This window comes from Strix uralensis, chromosome 5, assembly GCF_047716275.1.
Source record: "Strix uralensis isolate ZFMK-TIS-50842 chromosome 5, bStrUra1, whole genome shotgun sequence".
Classification (NCBI taxonomy): domain Eukaryota; kingdom Metazoa; phylum Chordata; class Aves; order Strigiformes; family Strigidae; genus Strix; species Strix uralensis.
Window position 1 is genome coordinate 34,512,977 of NC_133976.1, and position 20,417 is coordinate 34,533,393.

Sequence of the window (20,417 nt, forward strand, 5' to 3'; positions counted from 1 at the left end):
TAGAGAAAGCAGCTTCTTTTTCAAGGAGCTAACACTCTTCTTTAAAAACTTTTGATTGCAGCTTGCCAGGAACTGGACAAAGCAGTAAAACCCTTGAGTACCTGTTATTTATGGACTAGGTGAGGAAAAAGTTTTATTTGGTCAGAAAATCTTCATAGCTTTAATGGTCTAGTGTAGACTATCAGTTTGGGGCATTTTGCATTTTCTTCAGATTTTTAGTTTCTTGGTTTTGTTTGTATTATTGGCTTTCAGTGGCCTGGCATGTCTTGCATTCCCTACTCCATAAACATGCCATACTCAGCAGACACTAGGGCTCAAGGGAATACCTACCAGATACATGCAGTTGCATGGCATTCCTTTGATCTCCTGCTCTACGTGAAACACTGTGAAGTAGCATCTGTTTGCAGGAAAATAATTCTGTTTTGTAAAAAACATATACATGGACTTCCTTATAACTTAAAAATACACAGGGGTAATATTAATGGAAGTTTAGCCTATCCAGGTTGCACAACAATCTACTGAACTGGTAAGAGAGATGGTGAAGAGCAGCAAGGCACTTTGAAAAGAACATGACTACTAAAGCAGATTTTAAAGGATGCTGTCATCTCGGGCAGTTTCCTCCTCTCCTGTTTTGCCTCCACTCTTCATGATGCATTCCTTAGAAATTCAGCCTTTTCAGCCCATAATTTGCAAGCACTGCTTTATTCTTTATTTCTCTTCCAGAATAACAGCTTTGGTCATGTAGCCTCTTTTATTTATTGTCCCAACACTACAGTAGTGAAAACAGGGTTTGCATACTGAAGTGATACCCATGCATTAAGATACTTAACACAAAGAACAAAACCAGCTGTGGAGCTTATAGAAAGACAAACCAATCCAGGGCACTGGAGAGAGAAGGAATCTGGAGAAGACCCCCTGTCAACCTGAATGAATGCAAGTCACACACAAATGGTCCGTACCCACTCCGAGTGACAACATCCTGCTGGCACATAGGGTCTGATCTTTAGGCACATAAATTCTCTGTTCAGTCAGCTGTAATGACTCAGATGTATGAAGTTATTTATGTGTTCCCAGAAGAAAAACAAAGATAAGACATGATAGGCATATGGCTGTGATGGGCAGAAGCTCCCATATGGTAGAGGAGCTAGACAGACAATACTCCACCTGTATTGCCCAGCTGCCTGGCATGCTGGTGAAGAAGAAACAGTAACAACACACATGAAAATGACATCCTTGAAAAGGAAAGATGGCATAAACAGAAACTTAAGGTAAGAGAAATATTTATTTAAATTTGCACAATAACGAGCTTATACTGAACAAATTCAATCAAGAAATAATAGTAAGTGCAGTAAAACAAGGAAATATTGATGACTTTTCCCATCAGAAAACATTAAGAAGCCATGCCTGTGCATCACGGTTTTTCTTTTTGGGTTTTTTTTTTTTTTTTTTACAATAACTTCTATCTTTTTTTTTCAGCGCACATACTGTACATATCACATCTTAGCTGCTAGGTTCTTTATTCCTGAAGTCTTCATCCTTTTACTCAAATATCTGCTAAATTCTGCAGTGAGCAATCAAACGCATTTTTGCAGTTCCAAATATGATTAGGTAAAAATCTCTGCATCTGGTCAAGTGTTGGGACTTTCAAAGCTTCGGAAGACCCTGTAAGAGGTCCTAGCTGATTTTGGATCTTGACATCGTTATGTACAGCATTACAATGTGTCACTTTACACTAACCTAAATATTCTGCATAATGATGTCAGACAGACAAAGAGCCAGAAGATTTGGGCTTAACCTCATACGAAGGTTTACACATCTGAGCTTGTCTTGTGTCCCATAAATTTCACTCTGATTCAGATAACTGAGTTCATCCTATACCTGCACTTCAGATGGACAAAACCAATCTAATTTTAGTTTTAAATTTGAACAATTTTTGGTCTAAAGGTCTTTTTTGTGAAGGAAAATTCTTTAACCAGAAACTGCTTGTGGGAGATGGCTGTTGGTGTCACAGTTCCTGAAGGCACTGTGGGTCCACTGAGCAACAGACGTGGCCATTCTAAAGGAAGGAAAAACAGAAAGGAGAATTGAAACAATTAGCATTTTGTACAAACCAAGTAAATTTAACAAGCTCAGCCATTTGCAAACACCCATCAGATCTGAACGTACAGATTTGTAAAATACAAGACATGTACAGATTTTGATCAGATTCATGACATTGTCATCATCTCCTTCCCTTGTCAAAGGGAACAGGCTATTACAATTCCACTAATTGCTTGGTTTGCTGTAGTCTGTATCCCAAAGCTACAACAGTCAAACTCAAAGAAGTTGGGATCAGTGGAAGAAAAGCCCCTGATACAAAGGTATCAGGCATCTGCTCAAGTACACAAAGCTGTTGAACAAGACAGGACACTTGGGAGTTTTATTCATATCAGGCAGAAGGGACTCTGGGTTTTATTTAGCCCTGAATGCTTCAAGTTAATACATCCTGGCAAACACACCAGCAAACATTAATCCATAAAGTTCTTCCTGATAGTCCAGACATTCTTCTGAGAATATCATCAATTAAGGGAACAGATTGCCTATGGACATCATTAAAGTACTGTAGAAATTGTTTTCTGCATCTCTACTACTTCTTAAGTCTGATTCTTACAGTGCAAATAAAAGATGTGTATTATTTATAAATTACTCCAAATACATTCAGTTGGCTAAACTGTCAGGACTGATTAAAGACCAAGGTCTGAATCATTCAAACATTTTCTTTCACTCCTCCTGTTACAGGGGGTTAGATAATCCTACTGTCCACCTTCTTGTGATGTGAAATGGTTTTGTGGCTAAGTCAGCTTTAGCTGATGCCTAGGTTTCTGAATTCTTAAAGGATTTGTGTAAACCTATTTTACTATAGCTTGCTTAGACTGGAGCTTTGACCTTCCATGTGATGTTCTGCAAGAAAAGAGTGGGGTGACACAGGACAAATGAGGCGGAGAACTATACAAATTGGGCACAGCATTAACCTGATTGGGAGGGAGCAGACTGCTTGCATGAAGAACTACAATATTAGAATGCTGTCAATATGAACAGATAGTGTATTTCAAACAGATAACAGCTCTATAAAGAGAATTGAGTAAGATTTGGCTTGCTGAGGGACAAAGTGGCACCTCTTCACTGTTACACAGATTCACACCTGAGCCATATTAAATCTATGGGGTTTGGCAGAGTATCTGTTTTAATCTTACATAAGTTCACAATGCAGCAATGGATTTTATTAGTCTGTGTATGTGTTTATACTGAATACAAATTAGTTGACACTTAAGGTTCAAACTTTGCTTAAGAGAAAAGGGCAGATGGGAGCAGCACACTGGTGGCCATCAGGAGAACTGATGCATAGCTTCTTCATTGCCATTGATTAGCAGTACAACAATAAGAACACATTTCCCATCACTGAATCTCAAAAGTGCTTTAGAGAAGAATCACACATAACTATTTGTTTTACGGACTGGCAAGGTGAGGCACACAAACCTCAGCAACTTGCCCAAGCAGAAAGTAACTTCTAGCATTGGAATTGCTGTATGCCACCAGCTATGGACCCCAGAAGTACAGGTTTCTGCATGTAAGCCTGTTTCAACATCCTTTGGGCAGCAGCTGACTTTCTAACCATTATCCACTCTGTCAGGTCACACCATTTTCTTCTAATCACCAACCTATTTTGACATCAAGACAAGTGCCTACGCTTACACGGCACATATCACTTCCCTTGTAAAAGAACTATGCCTCGATAGCAGCAACTGCTGTTGCACACAGTATTGCGTCAGGCAAAGTGGAGGAAGAAGGTGGTTCTTGACAGCTTCTGCTACATGATCTGCTACTCCCCATGTCTCCCAGAAGGAGGTGTTGAAGTTAGACTATTTTTTATAAGCACCTTTTCAAAGTAGCTAATTGTACCATGTACTAGAGTTCGGGAAGTATCTTCCTTGAGAAGGACATAGGATAAAGATCAAAATCAACTGTGAATTTCAGTAATAATTAAAGATCTCTGGATGAATCCTGCTCTCTCCCTGGCTACTGCAGAAACACTCTTTATCATTTCAGTACTGGATGATAGAAAATACAATTCCCCATACAGGCTTATTTTGAATGGAAAAACTTATTTTAATCTCCTTTTCTTCTGCATCTTTAAAAAGAGATGCCAGAATTCACATAAGCCCATAGCCATTAGATTTTATCCTCAGACAATTAATTCCTTTAACTACAAAAAATATTAATTGTCCTAAACACTGTATTGATTCTACTATTAAATTTAAAGCAAGAAAGCTATGTAACCATGTAACTAGTCCTTTAATTTTCAAAACAATTATTATTCTCAAAAAGCAATTCAATCAGTTCTGATAAAACCATAGTATCACACAGAACAAATTTCTTGAGTGATGTCTAGTTGTACATACCTATTCAATACTGCATATGTTTCCAAGATAGCATGGAGCTATATAGAAAAAAACGTGATCAAACTTCAATTGAGCTATCCTGGTGGAAAAGCGAAGCCTGCTACCATGCTCACAGCACACTGCAGCAAGGGCTGTTGTCCTGATTCTGCCCTGCTAGCACATTAAACCATCCTTCTAGCACATGCAAGAATGAAGTTAACTAAGCTGGACACTTTTACTGTTACCTTCGCAGCTTTAGAACAAGTGTAGACACCAACTATCCACTGACCGGACTCAGTGCATTAATATTTATATGCCACAGAACAAGCTGGGAAAGAAGCATCTCAGCTTAATTTTTATGCTCTTTACCTTGCACTGGCAGAGGGTGCACTCTGTGCCGTGCTTAATCCAAGAAGATCCAGTGAAGCGAACAACATTGGTTTCATCCAGACAGGTTTTAGTGATGTCATTGCGAACAGTGTCTGCTTGGCAAGGGTCAGTGACACAGCGTGGACAGCACTCATTCTCGGGAAGGATGCTGAATTCACAATCCACCTCTGGGCATGGCAAGGGCCAGCAGTCAACTTCGCCTTGCTGTTTACAAATATGACAAGAACAAGAGAAGATTATTAGCTCTTATTTTCTTCCATTACCCATTCTTCTGACTCAGCAGTATGTTTCTTAGCTGGCTAGTTTTATCCATCTGGTCCTATTCAGATGTCAGGGGAGAGAACACTGATATTCACTGCCTGTGGGAGACACAGCAAGTTGCATGCTTTTTCTACTTGCTATTCAGGAAGTGTATTAGATTTAACTTATTTCAACACACTCTGCATCAAGCTGCAGCTGAAAATTCTCCATAAATGTCATGCAATACAGACTATGGACATATCCGTGTGAGGTCCTACTTCTGCAAGTGACACAAGCCATAACAGGGATGTACTGCAAAATGCTTCATAATCTCTGGTTTCACCTAGTTCTTACTTCTATTTGTACTGTTGGTTCACCATACAAAGTTCCCAGATTAGCTCTGGATGGGCTAAAGTTTATCTTTGCCACAGTTACAAATGCACTAGGTGGACTAAAGGTATCAAGCCACCAGCAGCCCAGTGCAGCAGGGAACACCAGCACATTTTCAGTGAGAGGACCTCCACCCATTCACCCTCCATTTAGATGTTACAATCAGAATACCTGAACTTCCAAACTCAATCACACTTTCTGCATGATAGGTTCAGTACAGTCAGGGTATGAAAAGGTTAAAAGAGAGACTTGTGTTGGCCTAGAACGTTCTTAGGGGAAGTTACTGTATGCCTGTACACAAATCTAAAGATGTCTAATTATTTGTGCCAGTTACTAGAAGCTGGGGTCAGCTTCCCTTCAACTCTGGACAAGGGCCAAAGTTTCAGATCTATCAGTCAAAGAAAAGACTTCACGGAAGTCATTAATACATATTTCTTATGGAGCAAGTCCATCTCTGACCTTCAACTTCTTCAGCTCATTTGAGTACAGACTGAGTAGTCTGGATTTAAGGAAGGCAAAGAGAATAGCATTTGGCCCTAGAAAAGAAGTTTATTCACAAAAACTCTATCTAAGGCTTTGAGAATGATTTCAACATCTCCAAAGCAAAAGCTGAAAAAAAATTCCCAAGGATTTTCCACAGCTGAAAATTTACTCCTCTTGTTGCAGAAAGTATTGTGAAGTTAATCTTTTACAAAATTCTCATCTGGGTCAATTTTTGTCTTTTTGAATCACATGAGATAATAATGAAAACAATCTTAAAACCAGTCACTGATCCTGATATTTCAATTTATTTTTTGTAGTGATGGACAGTACAAGGAGTAGAAAGTATGCTGTCACCCAGAAAAATCCCTGACAACTGAAAGAAACCAGGCTTTAGTTACAAAAGTAGCATCTTGAAAAACTGACATCTATTGAGATCCCAAACTACAGGTTGTTTTGGTTTGGTTTTAAGACATTTAATGAAATACCTGGGAATCTATTTCACTGGATTTTAGCAGCAGTAACACTGAAAGCACAGTGTCTACAGAAATTGGTTTCTGGCTGTTATTCATGATACTCTGACAAGGGAAAGCTGCTAGATGGACTAGACTTTACATTTGGAGATAACCTGTGATAAAAGTTAATTGTTTTTATCTTGGGATTTTTTCTGTCACAGAAACTTCCTGAGTGGCATTATGCAGAATAGTTTTTTCTCAGACTCTGAAAGACATGCCTAGGAAGAAGGTCATAAGCTTTAACAGATTTTTTTTTTCCGATCTCATTTCACTATTTTGAACAATGCATCAAGTCTTATTATATTTTCTGTTACTTGGAATGCCTGAATGAATAAACAAATTTTAGTCTATCAGCATCTTTGAAATTATCAACTGGGATAACAAATACATATTTAGAATTTCCTTATACAGCTTCATCGGTCTTTGAATGAGTGAACACATGAGTGTTGCTGTGTAGGTGCCATATCCAAATGGCCTCCACTCTTTGCTAAAACTATATTCATGATTAAATAATTTCTATTATGTCTATTGTGTCAAAATGCATTTTTGACTGGAACTTGACAATACTGACAAATACCCATGAAAACCAGATTTCAATTATACACACACTCCAGAGGAAATTAAATGGATGCTAATGCATGAAAATTAACTATTCACAGATCAGAATATCTCATATCCTTTTCCCCTCCTGTCTCTGCTGCTGTAATCAGGAGCCTTACCAAACAGCGACACTGCTGACAGTTCTGTATCCAGGAGTCACCACTGCTGTAGGAAAGCTCGCCGCTCTGATGCAAACATTGACTGCTGAGCCTTGGGTCACATTCAGGACAGCAAAACAGGTCAACGGTGGGATTTTCACAGTCACAGACCATTCGCCGGCACATCACATATCCACTCTGTTATTGAAAGACAGGCATAGAGCAATGGCAGAAATGTGACCAACTCCAGCAGTACTTGTACCAAAATTTATTTTTTTGGCATGATTCTAAGCCACTAGCAGCTCACAAGCTTTTCCACTATACAACATCTTCTTCAAAATACAATTCAAACAGAGGCAGAAACCATAAACACTGAGTAACTACCAAAAAGTTCCCCTGCTGTCTTATATACGTCCTTCATACAACGAACCTTCAGACAGCTCTCACCTAAGCTGATGAAACCCAAGGGTGTCTTTCCCAAGGGTCAAATTTTAATGGATTGCACTAAGTTTATGTCATTCTCATATGGATGCTAGTCAAGTCTTGCTTTAAACTTCCAGATCAATCCCTCTCTTCTGTAATTATTCACATTAGGAAGATGATAGGTAATCTGAAATTAAATTCATGCCCATTAAACTTGAGCTGCTGAAGTGCTCAGGGCTTTGTCAGTAGTGTATTGGGCCTTCAATCTCCATCAGTATTTAGCTTGGGATCCAGCTTCCCACATTAAACATTTGAGAAAGTTAAGATGAATTACTCTGCAGATACAGAACACACTTCTATTTATAGCCATCTGCTAGAGACACTGGTGTCAGTCACCAACCCCAATATATGTCTAGACAGACAGTTTCTTAGCATGAAAATGCTGTTACTCCCACCCAGAAAACACAGGTGGTATCTCTGCTAGCAAAACAGTACTATCATCCTTCTCCCAGTATCATATAATAAAGATACCACAGAAGTTCTGCTCACACAATTTGGAGAGAGAAACTCTCCCCAAAAACCCTATATAATATGTAATTCCATTTTTCTGTAGCACCGCACGCACACCTGAGAAGGCAGTTAAAATGGGAATTTCACTTGAATCACGATGCTTTTCTCTTCATCCCTACCACAATCTTGCAGAAGCAGCTACTTCTACTGACCTGGCACGAGCAGACAGAGCATCTGTCATTCTCCAGCACCCAAATCTGACCGTTGTGCTTGATTTTGTTTTCATGGATACAGTCTCCTGTGCAGTTCTTGCCATGGGGACATCGACAGTCATACCCACCATCCAAGTTAAAGCAAACAGTGTCATTGGCACAGCTATGCCTTCCAGTTCCACATTCATCAATGTCTGCAAAAACATGCCATGTAATGCTCTTAGACCACATTCAATTAACAAAAATGTTCTTGTGGCAGTCAATATAAATGATTCTTGGCCATTACAGCCTTCAGCTGAAAATTAATTTGCACTTCAGCAGAACAGGGAGAAATAACTTACAAGTTCAAACAAAAAATATTTTTAAAGTCACATCAACTTTTAAAACATGTTATTTTGAGTTTTCTTGTACATCTTTCTAAGTGAATGCTATAAAAGTAATTAGAATGAAGAAATCACAGGAAACAAGAACAAAAATAATTCTCAGCTCCCTAAAGAGCATTAGTTTGTGGCAACCATTCATGAGACATGTTCAGTGAAACAAGAAAAGCTGCAGAATCTTGTTTTGAAAATGTTTGCTGGCTCTTAAATGTGCTCATTTGAGTTCACTTGCTGAGAAGTTAATGTGAAAGGTGACGTCTGACCTGTAAACTCATTTAAGCAAGCACACCATGCTTTAAGTTGCATCATTTATTAGGGTGTGCAAACTAGAGTATTTTAGTTATTCAAGTTGCAGTGACAACCATAGACCTTGTGTCTAGCATAGAAAATAAAGAAAAAATATTAATGTCTCCAGTGGATAAAGGTAAATGACTTCATAACAATCATACCTCAAACAATTCAAGAGTATCTTTAAAGGCCTGCTTCACCAAGGTACACACAATTATTTTGCAACGGCAAACTAGGAGCACACACTGCCTTCTACTTGAATAGCCTTTATTCAGCTTTTTCAGCTGTCCACATGGAGAACAGTTATCTGGGAAAAAAAGCTTTGAAAAGGCATGAAGTAAACAGCAATATGTGATAAAACGTGGAAAACACTAGAAGAGTGAAGACTAGTTCTATGGCGATTGTAAATATCTACACACTGAGTTCAACTCTAAATACAATTTCACAATTGTCTGGCCCAAGCTCTTAACTGGAGTTCATTAAAAAGTAGTGTTGTGATATTTAACTGTTCAACAGATCAGTATAAGACAAAATAAGCAATATGGTCATGCATGTATCTTTCACCATCAGCATAAAAATTTAATAAAACACTCAGCTTTGGGTTCAATAAGGGAAACTAAACCTCAAGCACATTCAGTTTAAAGCAAAATAACTCAATTATCATTTCATTTCCAAGCGTGGCTGCCATTCAAAAAAAGTAAACTAGTTGTTAACATGAATATGAATTGGGATGAAAAACAGCAGGGAAATTAATAGAATTCCATTGTATAAACAAGCAGCATTGTGGGTTTCCTTCAAATACTGTGCGCAACAACAGTGGCACCATCTCAAAAAAAAAAAAAAAGTATTGCAAAATTACTAAGGCTTATGGTAAGGATAAGGAAAATGTCATTTGAGAAGAACTGAAAAGAAATGGATTGTTCATCTCTAAAAGAACATCAGCAAGAAGGGATATAACAAAAAAAAAAAAAAAAAGAATACTCCAGAGGAGACATGTTGAGAGCTTTTGTTCTCCATATTGCCTAACACACAAGATGGGACAGTCAGTGAAACTGAAAGACAACAAATTTAAGCCTGATAAAAGGAAATAACTTTTCCTACAATGCATAAACAAACTATGACACTCACTGCCACAGAACGTTGAAAAAAAATGCACAGCCGAAAGTGTATAAAGCTAGCAAGAATATTCAATTTGCAATGCTAACGGATTTTGGAAGCGAGATTACATTTCATGCATTAGGGTCTATGGTGCCTTTATTTACATATCAGATAATCCAGAACAGGTGAATCATCTCAGATCTCCACATCTTCTACCTCATTATCTTCTGAAGCATCTGAAGTCAGACACTGTTGCAATGGGGCAGAAGATAACTGGGATCATGAACCTAATTCAGTGTGGCTGTTTGCATGGACCTGAACAGCTGTAACGTCACAGGCACATCAGACAGGGAAACCCACCTGACAGGAAGGATACATAATTAACAGAGCAGACAGCCCTGCAGAGGCTGTCCAGTTTCCAGCCTTGAAGGTTTTTAGATGAGTAGGTAACAGGAATGGTTTAAGGCAATTTAAAATTAAGATCTCCATATACTCAGTCTAACCGGTTTTAAGTTATGCAATAAAGAGGACAAACACAAATTCTGTTTAAATATAATGATTCAGATTAATCACAGGATTCTTTTTATCATTGAAGTAATTTTTAATAAATTATCTCCACCACTTGTGTTCATTTGTTTTAAACATTCTTTTGTATAAAGCTTTCACACAGCTAGTGTCATAAATGAATAATACCACCTCTCAGCAACCTGGCCACTTAACTGAGCGCAGCCATATTTAATGAGATACTTGGACAAAGTTCAGCTGTCATGCAAATAAGAACAGTTTCCTTTAAACAAACGGTGACCCTATAAACACTAAGTCTGCCTTTGGCACTTATGTACAAGTGTATTTCACAATTTTCCCACAAGAAAAAGGCTTCTAGGGTTTGTTTTTCAACACGGTAACAGTTAGTGCACCATTACTGAAAATAAGTGAGGTTTCATCATTGACTCTGGTATTGAGCTGAGCTTTTCCAACATTGAGAACTTATGAAAAATCCCAACCTTGGTTTTTTCAGTTGTTTCATTCATGCAAATAAATGTTCTGGATAGGGAAATCTAAATATCACTGGTCAAAGCATGAAATTCTCATCTACATTATTCATCCATATCCAACTTCAGGCATTATCTGCAAAGAACTTGCACACAAATCATCCATACCAAGCAATACTTTGTTCGGCTTTTTTACTTTGGATTTATAATGGATGGTGAATTATGTTACTGACATTTTCTTTACAGCCATAACTAGCTCTCCATTTCTATAACCATATGTAGAGGGTACACTGGCCCCTGCATCATTTGTGTCTGAAAAAGGGAGAAGATTACAGGTTGCATATTTCCAGTATATCCAGCCATAGAGGCATGTTGTTATCGCTCTCATATTGGTGTTTTCAAAACAAACAACAAATAATTCACTTTAGGCTATTTACAACACACTGCTTAGGAATCAAGCAGCATTAATGTTATAACATTAGAACATTAAGTCTCAAAAGACTTGGAGGTTTGCCTCAGAAAAAACAGAAACAAAATTTAACTACTTATCTAGTGCTAAATTGAGGATCACTTCTTATTTATCTAACATACACTAATAATTACAGCAACTTTGATATGGCACACTTTTAAGGATTTTCCTTTTCTTATCATCATCCCTGGGTACAACTTAATGTTGCAATGACAAAGGAGTACCGTGGTTGAAGAAGTAGTGACACATGTTACAGAAAGCTAGGAGTTAATTGTATCACAAGAAATTTCATGCCTACCCAGGAAAAATACTGGACTAAAGTCATACAAAATGATGACAGTACCTGGAATGACTAAACTTCATTTATAATATTTGAGACACTGCAAAGGCAGAAAACTCCATAAAAATGGGAATTTCAGTTACACCACCAGGTTGTGACCAAGGCTGTATTTAACAGATTTACTGACTGTTCTTGCAACAGATAGTCAAAGAATCCCAAAGGGACAAAGCATCATTTGACTTGGCCCTGAGCAGTGTGCAGGCTGGGATTCAAAATGTGTCAACTGAGTAACTACTCTGTATTGGTGACCATCAGTAACCACAATGTATGAGAGTTTAATATCCTTAAAGGAATTTAAAAGGCTGCAAAAAATCTCTGTAGTAGTGCTTAGTTTCAAAGAGGGAATTATGTTAAAATGAAGTTTTAAAGATGAATTAGAACTAGCAACCAAAAGGATAACATGTCTTCAGATAGAAAGAAGATTGTTTAAAGATACTATATTATAGATTCAGAGTAAATGTATACTATGCTAATTAAAAAGACTTTAAAGGGGGGGATACATTTCATATGCTGTAATACTTTCATTCAAAAACTGCATGAGCTCCCTTGCATGATACATGCTCTTAAAGGAACTACGTGCCATGGAATAAAAGAGGTCATTGACTCACAGATTAATAGCAGGTTAATTAGTAAGTAATAAAAGGCAGCAACAAACGGTCAGGTTGTCACAATGAAGACTTGTCACTGGGAAGTCCCCAAGAATCTGTGCCAGAATGTGTGCTGCCCAATATACTTAATCACCTGGGGAAATGGATGAACAGTGAGATGAAAAAGACTGTTGAAAGGAAGTATTAAAACCAAAAAATTGACAGTGAAATATAGAAGTATTTCATGCTATTGACTGAGTAAACAATAATATGTGAGATGAGATTCAATGATAAGGTGCATGGGGAAATACCCATTCAAAAATCAAATCAGTCTTTTAGATCTATTCTGGAAAGAGACCTTAGAGCTACTGTGGATAGCTCTAAAAAAATGACAGCTCAATAATATTTTGGACAAAAACCCACAAATACAATATTGATAATGACAGATGAGAAAGCTCGCAATAAACTCACAAGGAACATGAACAAGGTACAGTTAGAAGAAAACACATGTGTACACCTTGCTAGGAAGTGACAAAGGGCTCAGAGACCATTCTGATATAGCTGATGGAAAGTTGCAACTTTCCCTTCTCTGATGAGCTATCCAGACTTACAAGCATGACATTCAGATAATGCCCAAAAAGGTCTCCCTCAGACATGATTTCCAACCAGAATCATTCTGATATCAGTTAGAAGTGTCATCTACGTAAAGAAAAGATGAACATTTGTATCGCTGAGAAATACGCTGCTGAAGAGATGGGTTGGGAGGGTGGACAGTTCCTTTGCTCTGAAGCAACTGAAGTTTCTTAGTTACCTTAGCTCTGAGGAGTAGCATTAGCTCAGCAAGGTGACAGCATCAGGCACCTGAGTACTTTTGCTTAAGGCAGAAGAGGAAGGTTAGCATTGATAGGGAGCCCAAGCTCTTCTGAGCAGAGTCTGGTTTCTGTTCTTCTTTGTCCTAAGTAAATCTATTGGCTGATGTAATCATTCTTCAAAGAGCAAGTGAATTGTGAATAATTTATTCGCGACTTCATGCAAGCCAGCTGTCAGAGTGCTTAGCAGATGTGGAAGATGAAGAGCTGAGGCTTCAGATGCTGGTAACACCAGCTTCACAGAAACATTGTTTCCTGATACAGTAAATGTGTTCAAATTATTGTCTTATAAAATGTAGTGGTTGAGTTTCTGTTTTATTAGTCCTTTTATAAAAGATGAGAAACTCTGCCAATTTCGTACTCTGCCCACACTCCAGAATATTTAAATACTAATGTGTCTCTATATCTGCCTTCTGTTTGGTGATGCTTAAGATGGGTTCCCAAACTCAATAATGAAGCCTTAATGACTATATCTCTGTTTGGGATGGATGGAAAAAAAGTCACTTTAGTTGTTGACCTTTTATGATCATGAATAAAGGCAAAAGGATTTCGATGGAGCTTTTTGAGTGCTAGTAAGATTTCCTGCTGAAGAGTAGTGATTCTTTATTTCCTGTCTCCTTAAGTGCTATCAATAACAAAGCTTCTGTTAAACATTACCAGCACTGTATAAAGACCTAAGTGTAGGACTCCAAACTGACAGCAGTTCTTCAACTACGAGAAATTTCATGTACTAGTTAAAATACAGGATGTACTGTGAGATAAATTCAGACATCCTGACAGCCAGCAATTCCTCTGCCTTCCAGATCCGGAGACATGGATGCAGAAGTGACCATTTTGGACTTTGTTCATTCATTAGGGCTGTGGAGGCTTGTAATATGCCTCCATCCCTCATTATCTTGGATTGTGGAAAATACTGTTCAAGTAGAAATCCAGTCCTCTGTGTTGTCAGGCAGCCTGCTCTATCACACAGAGAGGGAAGCAATTCTACTTCTGGAAGCAGGATGTCAGAGGAAAAATATAACAAGACATTTCAAAACAGAAATCTTAAACTTTGAGTTCACATACAGATAAACCTTCACAACCAAAAAAGATCCTGTTTGAACTGGGCATTCCAGACTGATGCTTACCAATCCTTCCATTTGCATGTCTCATTTAAAGAATATGGTACCTGCTGAGAGTGAAGGTATGTTGAGCTCATACTCTGTATCAACAACAGCTGGTACCTGCCAGATACTCTTGGTAAATCCTAAGGGACCATATTAATTAGGTGAGCTATTCTTTGGATGTGGAGGTATGCAAAATGTCCAACAACTGATGAGGTATAACCTGCACTATTCTGGTACAGACCAATACAGCCTCTCTCTTCAACTGATTTTGGAAGCTTTTAAACATTGCAGGGGACAAATTCAAAGGAATCAGGATCTTACACAGAACTGCAGACCAAGTATTAACTGGGTCTGAACATTCTTATTTTAGGATTTTACCCTCAGTGTTTCCAGTTTTTTAACGCAATGAAGCTTGAGACTGCAAAATCTACTATCTTAGCCTATCTCTCTATCTCTCTGAAATGGTACATGAGAGACATCCTTCAGAGCACCAATAAGACTGTGTAAAGAAACTATAAAGAAAAGCTGTAGGGGGACAAAGAGGAAGGTACCAAGTAATATACCATGCTGAATGCTGTATTTACATATATATAAAATTTAAGACTTCCCAAAGCCATGCAGTTCTCAAAGACTAAGGAGCTGGTCTTTCATTACTTTTCTGGAAATATGATGATGCATATAATAATTCTATTTCCAAGGGAAAAGCAGCAAGTGCTGGTAAGAGGTTGAAGCCCTACAGCTGCATTTCCCATCATTATTCTCAGTAATTGTTACAGAGGCCACAGGTCTACCCAGCAGTATAATGTGTAGCAAAACTAATAGCAAAAGAATCTCTAGATCTTCCATTGCCTGTAGGTACAATAAAATGGGATTATGAATTTCTGTGTTCAAGTACATTAGTCAAAATACTCAATATTCTCTGTCATGCCGAAGAAGCAGCAGTAGCCAAGGTCAATATATGTGTAAAACAGGCAATTCAGCAACTATTATTTTATTACCAATCACTAACAAAGTCTAAAGATACCAAGGAGCCCACCTCTAGCTAGGAATACTTAGTACAACATCCTAATGGGACCATTTTTTGCAAAAGGGGTAGATGCAGTTTTGGTATTCTGTTAAAATAAGGTTTTTAAGGAAATGCTTCTGCACCTCTGTGATCTTAACAGAGGTGTTTCCACCTGAATTTTTAGAATTGAAGGCTTTGCTGAAGAAAACAAGGAACTGACTAACACTGATCACGGAAGTGTTCTCTGTAGTACTATCAGCACGTGTCCAGGGGACACAAACAGACCCAGATTTGAGGCAGACCATATAGAACAATCAAGAAAGAAAAGATTTAACCCACACTTCCTTGGATTTTAAAGGTTTTCTCCACTGAAAGAGGGAACTTTCTTGAAAGCAACTAAAACTTACAAAAGATGAGCCAAAGACAAGTCTAGTATGCTCTCTCTATAAAACAATACTTTGAAGTAGTCCTCTTAGAAAGCAAAACGGACTAGCCCTTAAAGAACGTTTCCTAATTCGCATGAGGTTTAAATTCTTTGTTCCACCAAGAAATAAGGCAGGGCCAGTTTCTCTTCTGTGGAATTCTGCACTGTTCCTTCTACAGCTCTGTAAGCTGTAGCACTTGCACAAGCCAGAAAGCTTCAGAGGACGCTGGTCCTGAATACAGCAAGAATCTCATACAGATGAAGGTGAGAAGTGAAGAACTAAGATTTGAAATCTGAGATTAGTATAGCCTGGAAGCTGCTCCCCCATTACAGTGAGTATCTAAAAGATTATTCACCAACAGCTCAATCTAATTACATCTAACTAAGGGATACTGAAAAAGTGGCAAAAGAAATCCATTTTCTTATGTCTTTAAAACCACAGTGGAAAGGTATGACAGCAGAGAAGCCAATTGCTTTTGTGCTACTGTGCTCTGCTACTGGAAGTTCAACTTTCCATAATGCAATGGATTTTAGGCTGTCTCTTCATACCTTTCTGGGTTTTATTTTCTGTCTGAGACACAATGTCACAGGCTTTAATCCAATAAAAAATGATGTAGTAAGACTAATAAAATATCTAACCTTCCTTCCCATCTCAATTTGCTATGCATTCCAAAATTTGGAGCTGCAATCAATCAAACTGAAAATGTTCCCCTGTTAGTGACTGGGGTTATCAGCAATGAAGATAAGTTTCCTGGCATCTGTGATTTAATTCTAATTACTTGTTATCCTCTGTGTATGTTTAATAAAGAGCTGCTGGTGCTTTGTGGAAAAGGTCAAAACATTCTAATAATTGCCACCTCTGCATACATGTAGCAATGCTCATATTTCTTTTTCCTTTGCTTTTCACTTGTTTAGAAATTGCTGCTTAATTGTTGCTTGTTTGCACACATCTTAACAGCGTCACTTTGTATCACCTCTATCTCTTGAGATAGCATGTGGCAAACCACTATCTTCAACCCACGAGACAAATGTTATACTGACATTGAAGATAAAACTTGGGATATTGAGAGTATTTCCATAAATGCCTGTCTAAAGTATTACCTGTGCTGCAAATGACAGAAGGACAACATTATAATCAGAGGGATCACAACTTCTTCTTTGCATCTTCTTGTCCTAACACCTGGCCAGCTAACACTGACATTTAGTTAGTTCTTGACAAAGAAAGCTTGACTTATGAAAGCAGTGGCTGACTCAAATCACTCATTCCTCCTGGGAATACAGGCTTTCAGCTGTGGCGAAAATGTGTTGAACTAAAGTACTGATGATGGGGATACCGAAAAGGTCATTCTTGCTCCTGGAGAACTGTCTGTGTGTCTGCCTTAGTGAAATTAATTCAATTGCTTCCCTTTGGGACCAATGCAGCTCACCAGTGTGAGTTTAAACAGCAAGGTAGGAAAGCTTACACTGTCTGAGCACTGAATATTTCAGCACGCAGAGACAGAAGGGAGAAAGACTCCTAATTTTGCCCTGAGTAGTCCATGGCAAAACAGACCGGTTTGTTCTCTTATTTAAGAGCAACAGCATGCAATATCTTAAGAGCTGAATAACATTCCATACTAAGAGATCTGCATCTGAAAATAACTGTGCTCTTACTAACCTGCTGTTCCCTCTAACATCATTCATAAACAAAGAAAAGCTTCCCATCTCCTTGTCCCCTCTGTCACTCTCTTGTCCTCTGCACCTTTCCCCAGCCCTAAACCCACTGAGTTTCCTATTTTGTAAGGCTGTTCTTCAAACTGAAACCTTCTACAAGCAGTTAGCCTATGCACAGGAGAAGCACCACAGTATTAACCCAGCTGTGGGTAAGGGTGTCAGGGCTTCATAATCATTCTTTGCAATGGGAAATATTTTCATCACAGAATATTTCAGTGTACAAGGAATGAAGTGGAGGAACTGAGGTCTGGATTGAGGCCCATTTCTACATATAAAGAATCTGACATATAAACAGGTTACTGTGGAGTGACAGATTACAGTGCATGCTATCAGCTCACGGGAAATCATTTATGCAAGGGCCACACACAGAAACAGATATAGGGCCAGAGAAACTGCATTTTAAGCACCATGCCTGACTTCACATATTGTCGTAACGAATCATAGAAGTGGCCACTAATGCTCCACCCATACGTTAGGAATACTCATACTTTATATTATTTTGCCTTTTGTTTACAATTGCTTTTGGTCAAGGTTTAACTTTCATTGATACAGTGTCCAAGACAATACTGGACCAGTACAGTCAGAGATACTAGACATTTTGCAGTGCAAGTCATAACACTACCCCACCTTTTTTAGATACTGACCTTCACAGGATTCTCCACTTGGTGAAAACATCCCATTGTCATGGTAGCCATCTCTGCATTCACAGTGGTACCAACCAGGCAGGTTAATGCAATTAGCACGGCTGTCGCACTGAACAAAACCATCTGAGCATTCATCAATGTCTGTTTAGTGAGAACAACAAAAAAGAAGGAGAAAATTCACACAGCGGAAACTGCTGTATTAATCTGACGGAAAAACAGTGTCTCTGGTATTCGAGTTTCGCAGAAGTATTTTCATTACTGGCACTGGAATTTCCAGAATCATTTGCAGAAAGGTTTTGAATCATTTCCATAGAAGGATGTGGCTAACAGTGTTGGCCCTGCCAACAGTGGAGGTTATGCTAATCCCAATTTACTGTTTACATATTAGCAACTCATTTTGTCACAATACATGATAGGTAATCTGACATCTGTGTAAGTTGCCCACAGTGTGAAGAAAGGAATTGGATCCCAGTTCAAATAATAAGATGTTAACCCTTTGAGTAGTGCAGGCTGACTGATAAACAAAGATTGCTTCTAGGGGCATATCAAAACATTACTCACTCTGGTCCTTGCTTATGTTCTTGGTGACACCGATTTTAGGTTAACAGGGCTTCCCTATCTTGTGGAGTTCCTACTGACTTACACCAGTGCCTCTGACTCTCAACACAACTGGCAGCAGTCTCCTTTCTCACCATCAAAGAGAACAGCTGGATTCCAAACAAATGCTTAGACCCTGAAGAAGAAATACAACACATTCTCTGCCTCTTGATAATTCCTTTGGGATGTGTGTTTCTTAAAAGATCAACTGACTAAACTTTACAGTAACAACTCACCATAGAATGGATTTCTGGATGCACTTGCTAGATCCAAAATCCACCAAAGCACGTCCTGCAGACACCTGAACCCATGAACTTAGCAGAGATGCAGAGAACTTTGTGACATGTTCACTTTCAGTGCCTTCAGTTACGCAGTAAGCCATATTAAAGAATAGGTCCAAGAGTATGAGTGTTGTTAACAGTTAGGGAATACCAGGAGTATGGAGTCAAACAGGGATAAAAATGTGTCCTTCCTTATCAGATTCCTCTCATTATCACTGTGTTTTATACCAGAGGTAGCATACCTACTTGACCAGCAAGCTGACTGAGGGGTGACTATGGAACTGGCACAGGGGGAGACACAACATGTACAAACTGCCTTCAGAAACAAAAAGCTCTAAATCTCCCCACCATGAGTTTGAATAATGAATAAACCCTCAATGTACTGGCCATTCTGGCCAAAGTAGGGATTCAACCTTTCTTTAAAAGGTTGAATCTTTAAAACTAAGAACTAAAATAACAAATTAAGACTCAAACTCTTAAAAGTACCTCAGCGGTTGACCTAATATCCTCCAGAATGCAGATATGAAGTACAGGTGTGATGTGACCACTGAGACATATGTAAAATATGTCAAAATTCTGCCCATAGGCCCTGTTAGCTCCCATTTATGTCATCTGTTATTTTCATAGGAGAAAGTGTAAACTAGTTCAGAAAATCAATTGTGAGCTGCAGTAAGGTAACAAACCTATTTTCTGAGAATACTAATGTGTGCATAAAGATATACTCACTCTAGTCTCTTATGAAATCTATTCAAACACAAACTTTAATAAAACCAAGGCTTCCTTATCCATCGAAAACACTTTGTTCCACATTTGAAGGTAAGAAAATTATTAAGAACGTAGGGGACACCTACATATACTATAAGATATCGCTCAGTCCCCCACATTTGTTTTTGAGTTGCATTTTTCTTATAAATGCCAGGGAGTAGGTGGGATGTGCTCTGGGTATTTTATTTACATGCCAAATAACATCTTTGGAATCTCTTTGGAATAACCATACAACCATATCATGAATAGATTGGTTTTTAAAAGCTTTACAGATACTTGATGAAATTTCATTAGAAATTTTCATTATTACATCTCAGTCTGATTTTCTATCAACAGTCTCTCTAACCAGGCATGCCTGGTGTACATTACCAGTATTTATGATGATGCAAATTACCAGTACTGCTGGAATACTGCACCAAGCATGTATTTTGCCATTTTGTGTAGCACAAATTAAGCCACAAGTCTCTATTGGTTTAAAACACAGAATTTTCAACTCCACTATGAATTCCAGGATAATCATCTAAGTAGCCCTGCTGCAGGACTGAGCAATGCCAAAACTTTACAATCTTCTGCTGTTTAGTG

At 38.4% G+C, this 20,417-nt stretch overlaps 1 protein-coding gene across 3 annotated transcripts in view; it reads right to left on the reverse strand.

Moving 5' to 3' along the window:
* Nucleotides 1-1,263: 1,263 nt before the first annotated feature.
* NELL2 (neural EGFL like 2) overlaps nt 1,264-20,417 on the reverse strand; it is a 160,846-nt gene continuing 141,692 nt past the window's right edge. For all 3 annotated transcript variants that reach the window (XM_074870406.1, XM_074870407.1, XM_074870405.1), the window contains 5 exons: nt 18,193-18,333; nt 8,277-8,470; nt 7,153-7,329; nt 4,788-5,012; nt 1,264-2,056 (listed from right to left, as the gene is read on the reverse strand). In XM_074870406.1, the coding sequence (XP_074726507.1) occupies nt 2,006-2,056; nt 4,788-5,012; nt 7,153-7,329; nt 8,277-8,470; nt 18,193-18,333 (788 nt within the window). In that variant the 3' untranslated portion in view covers nt 1,264-2,005. The remainder of the gene's footprint in view (nt 2,057-4,787; nt 5,013-7,152; nt 7,330-8,276; nt 8,471-18,192; nt 18,334-20,417) is intronic.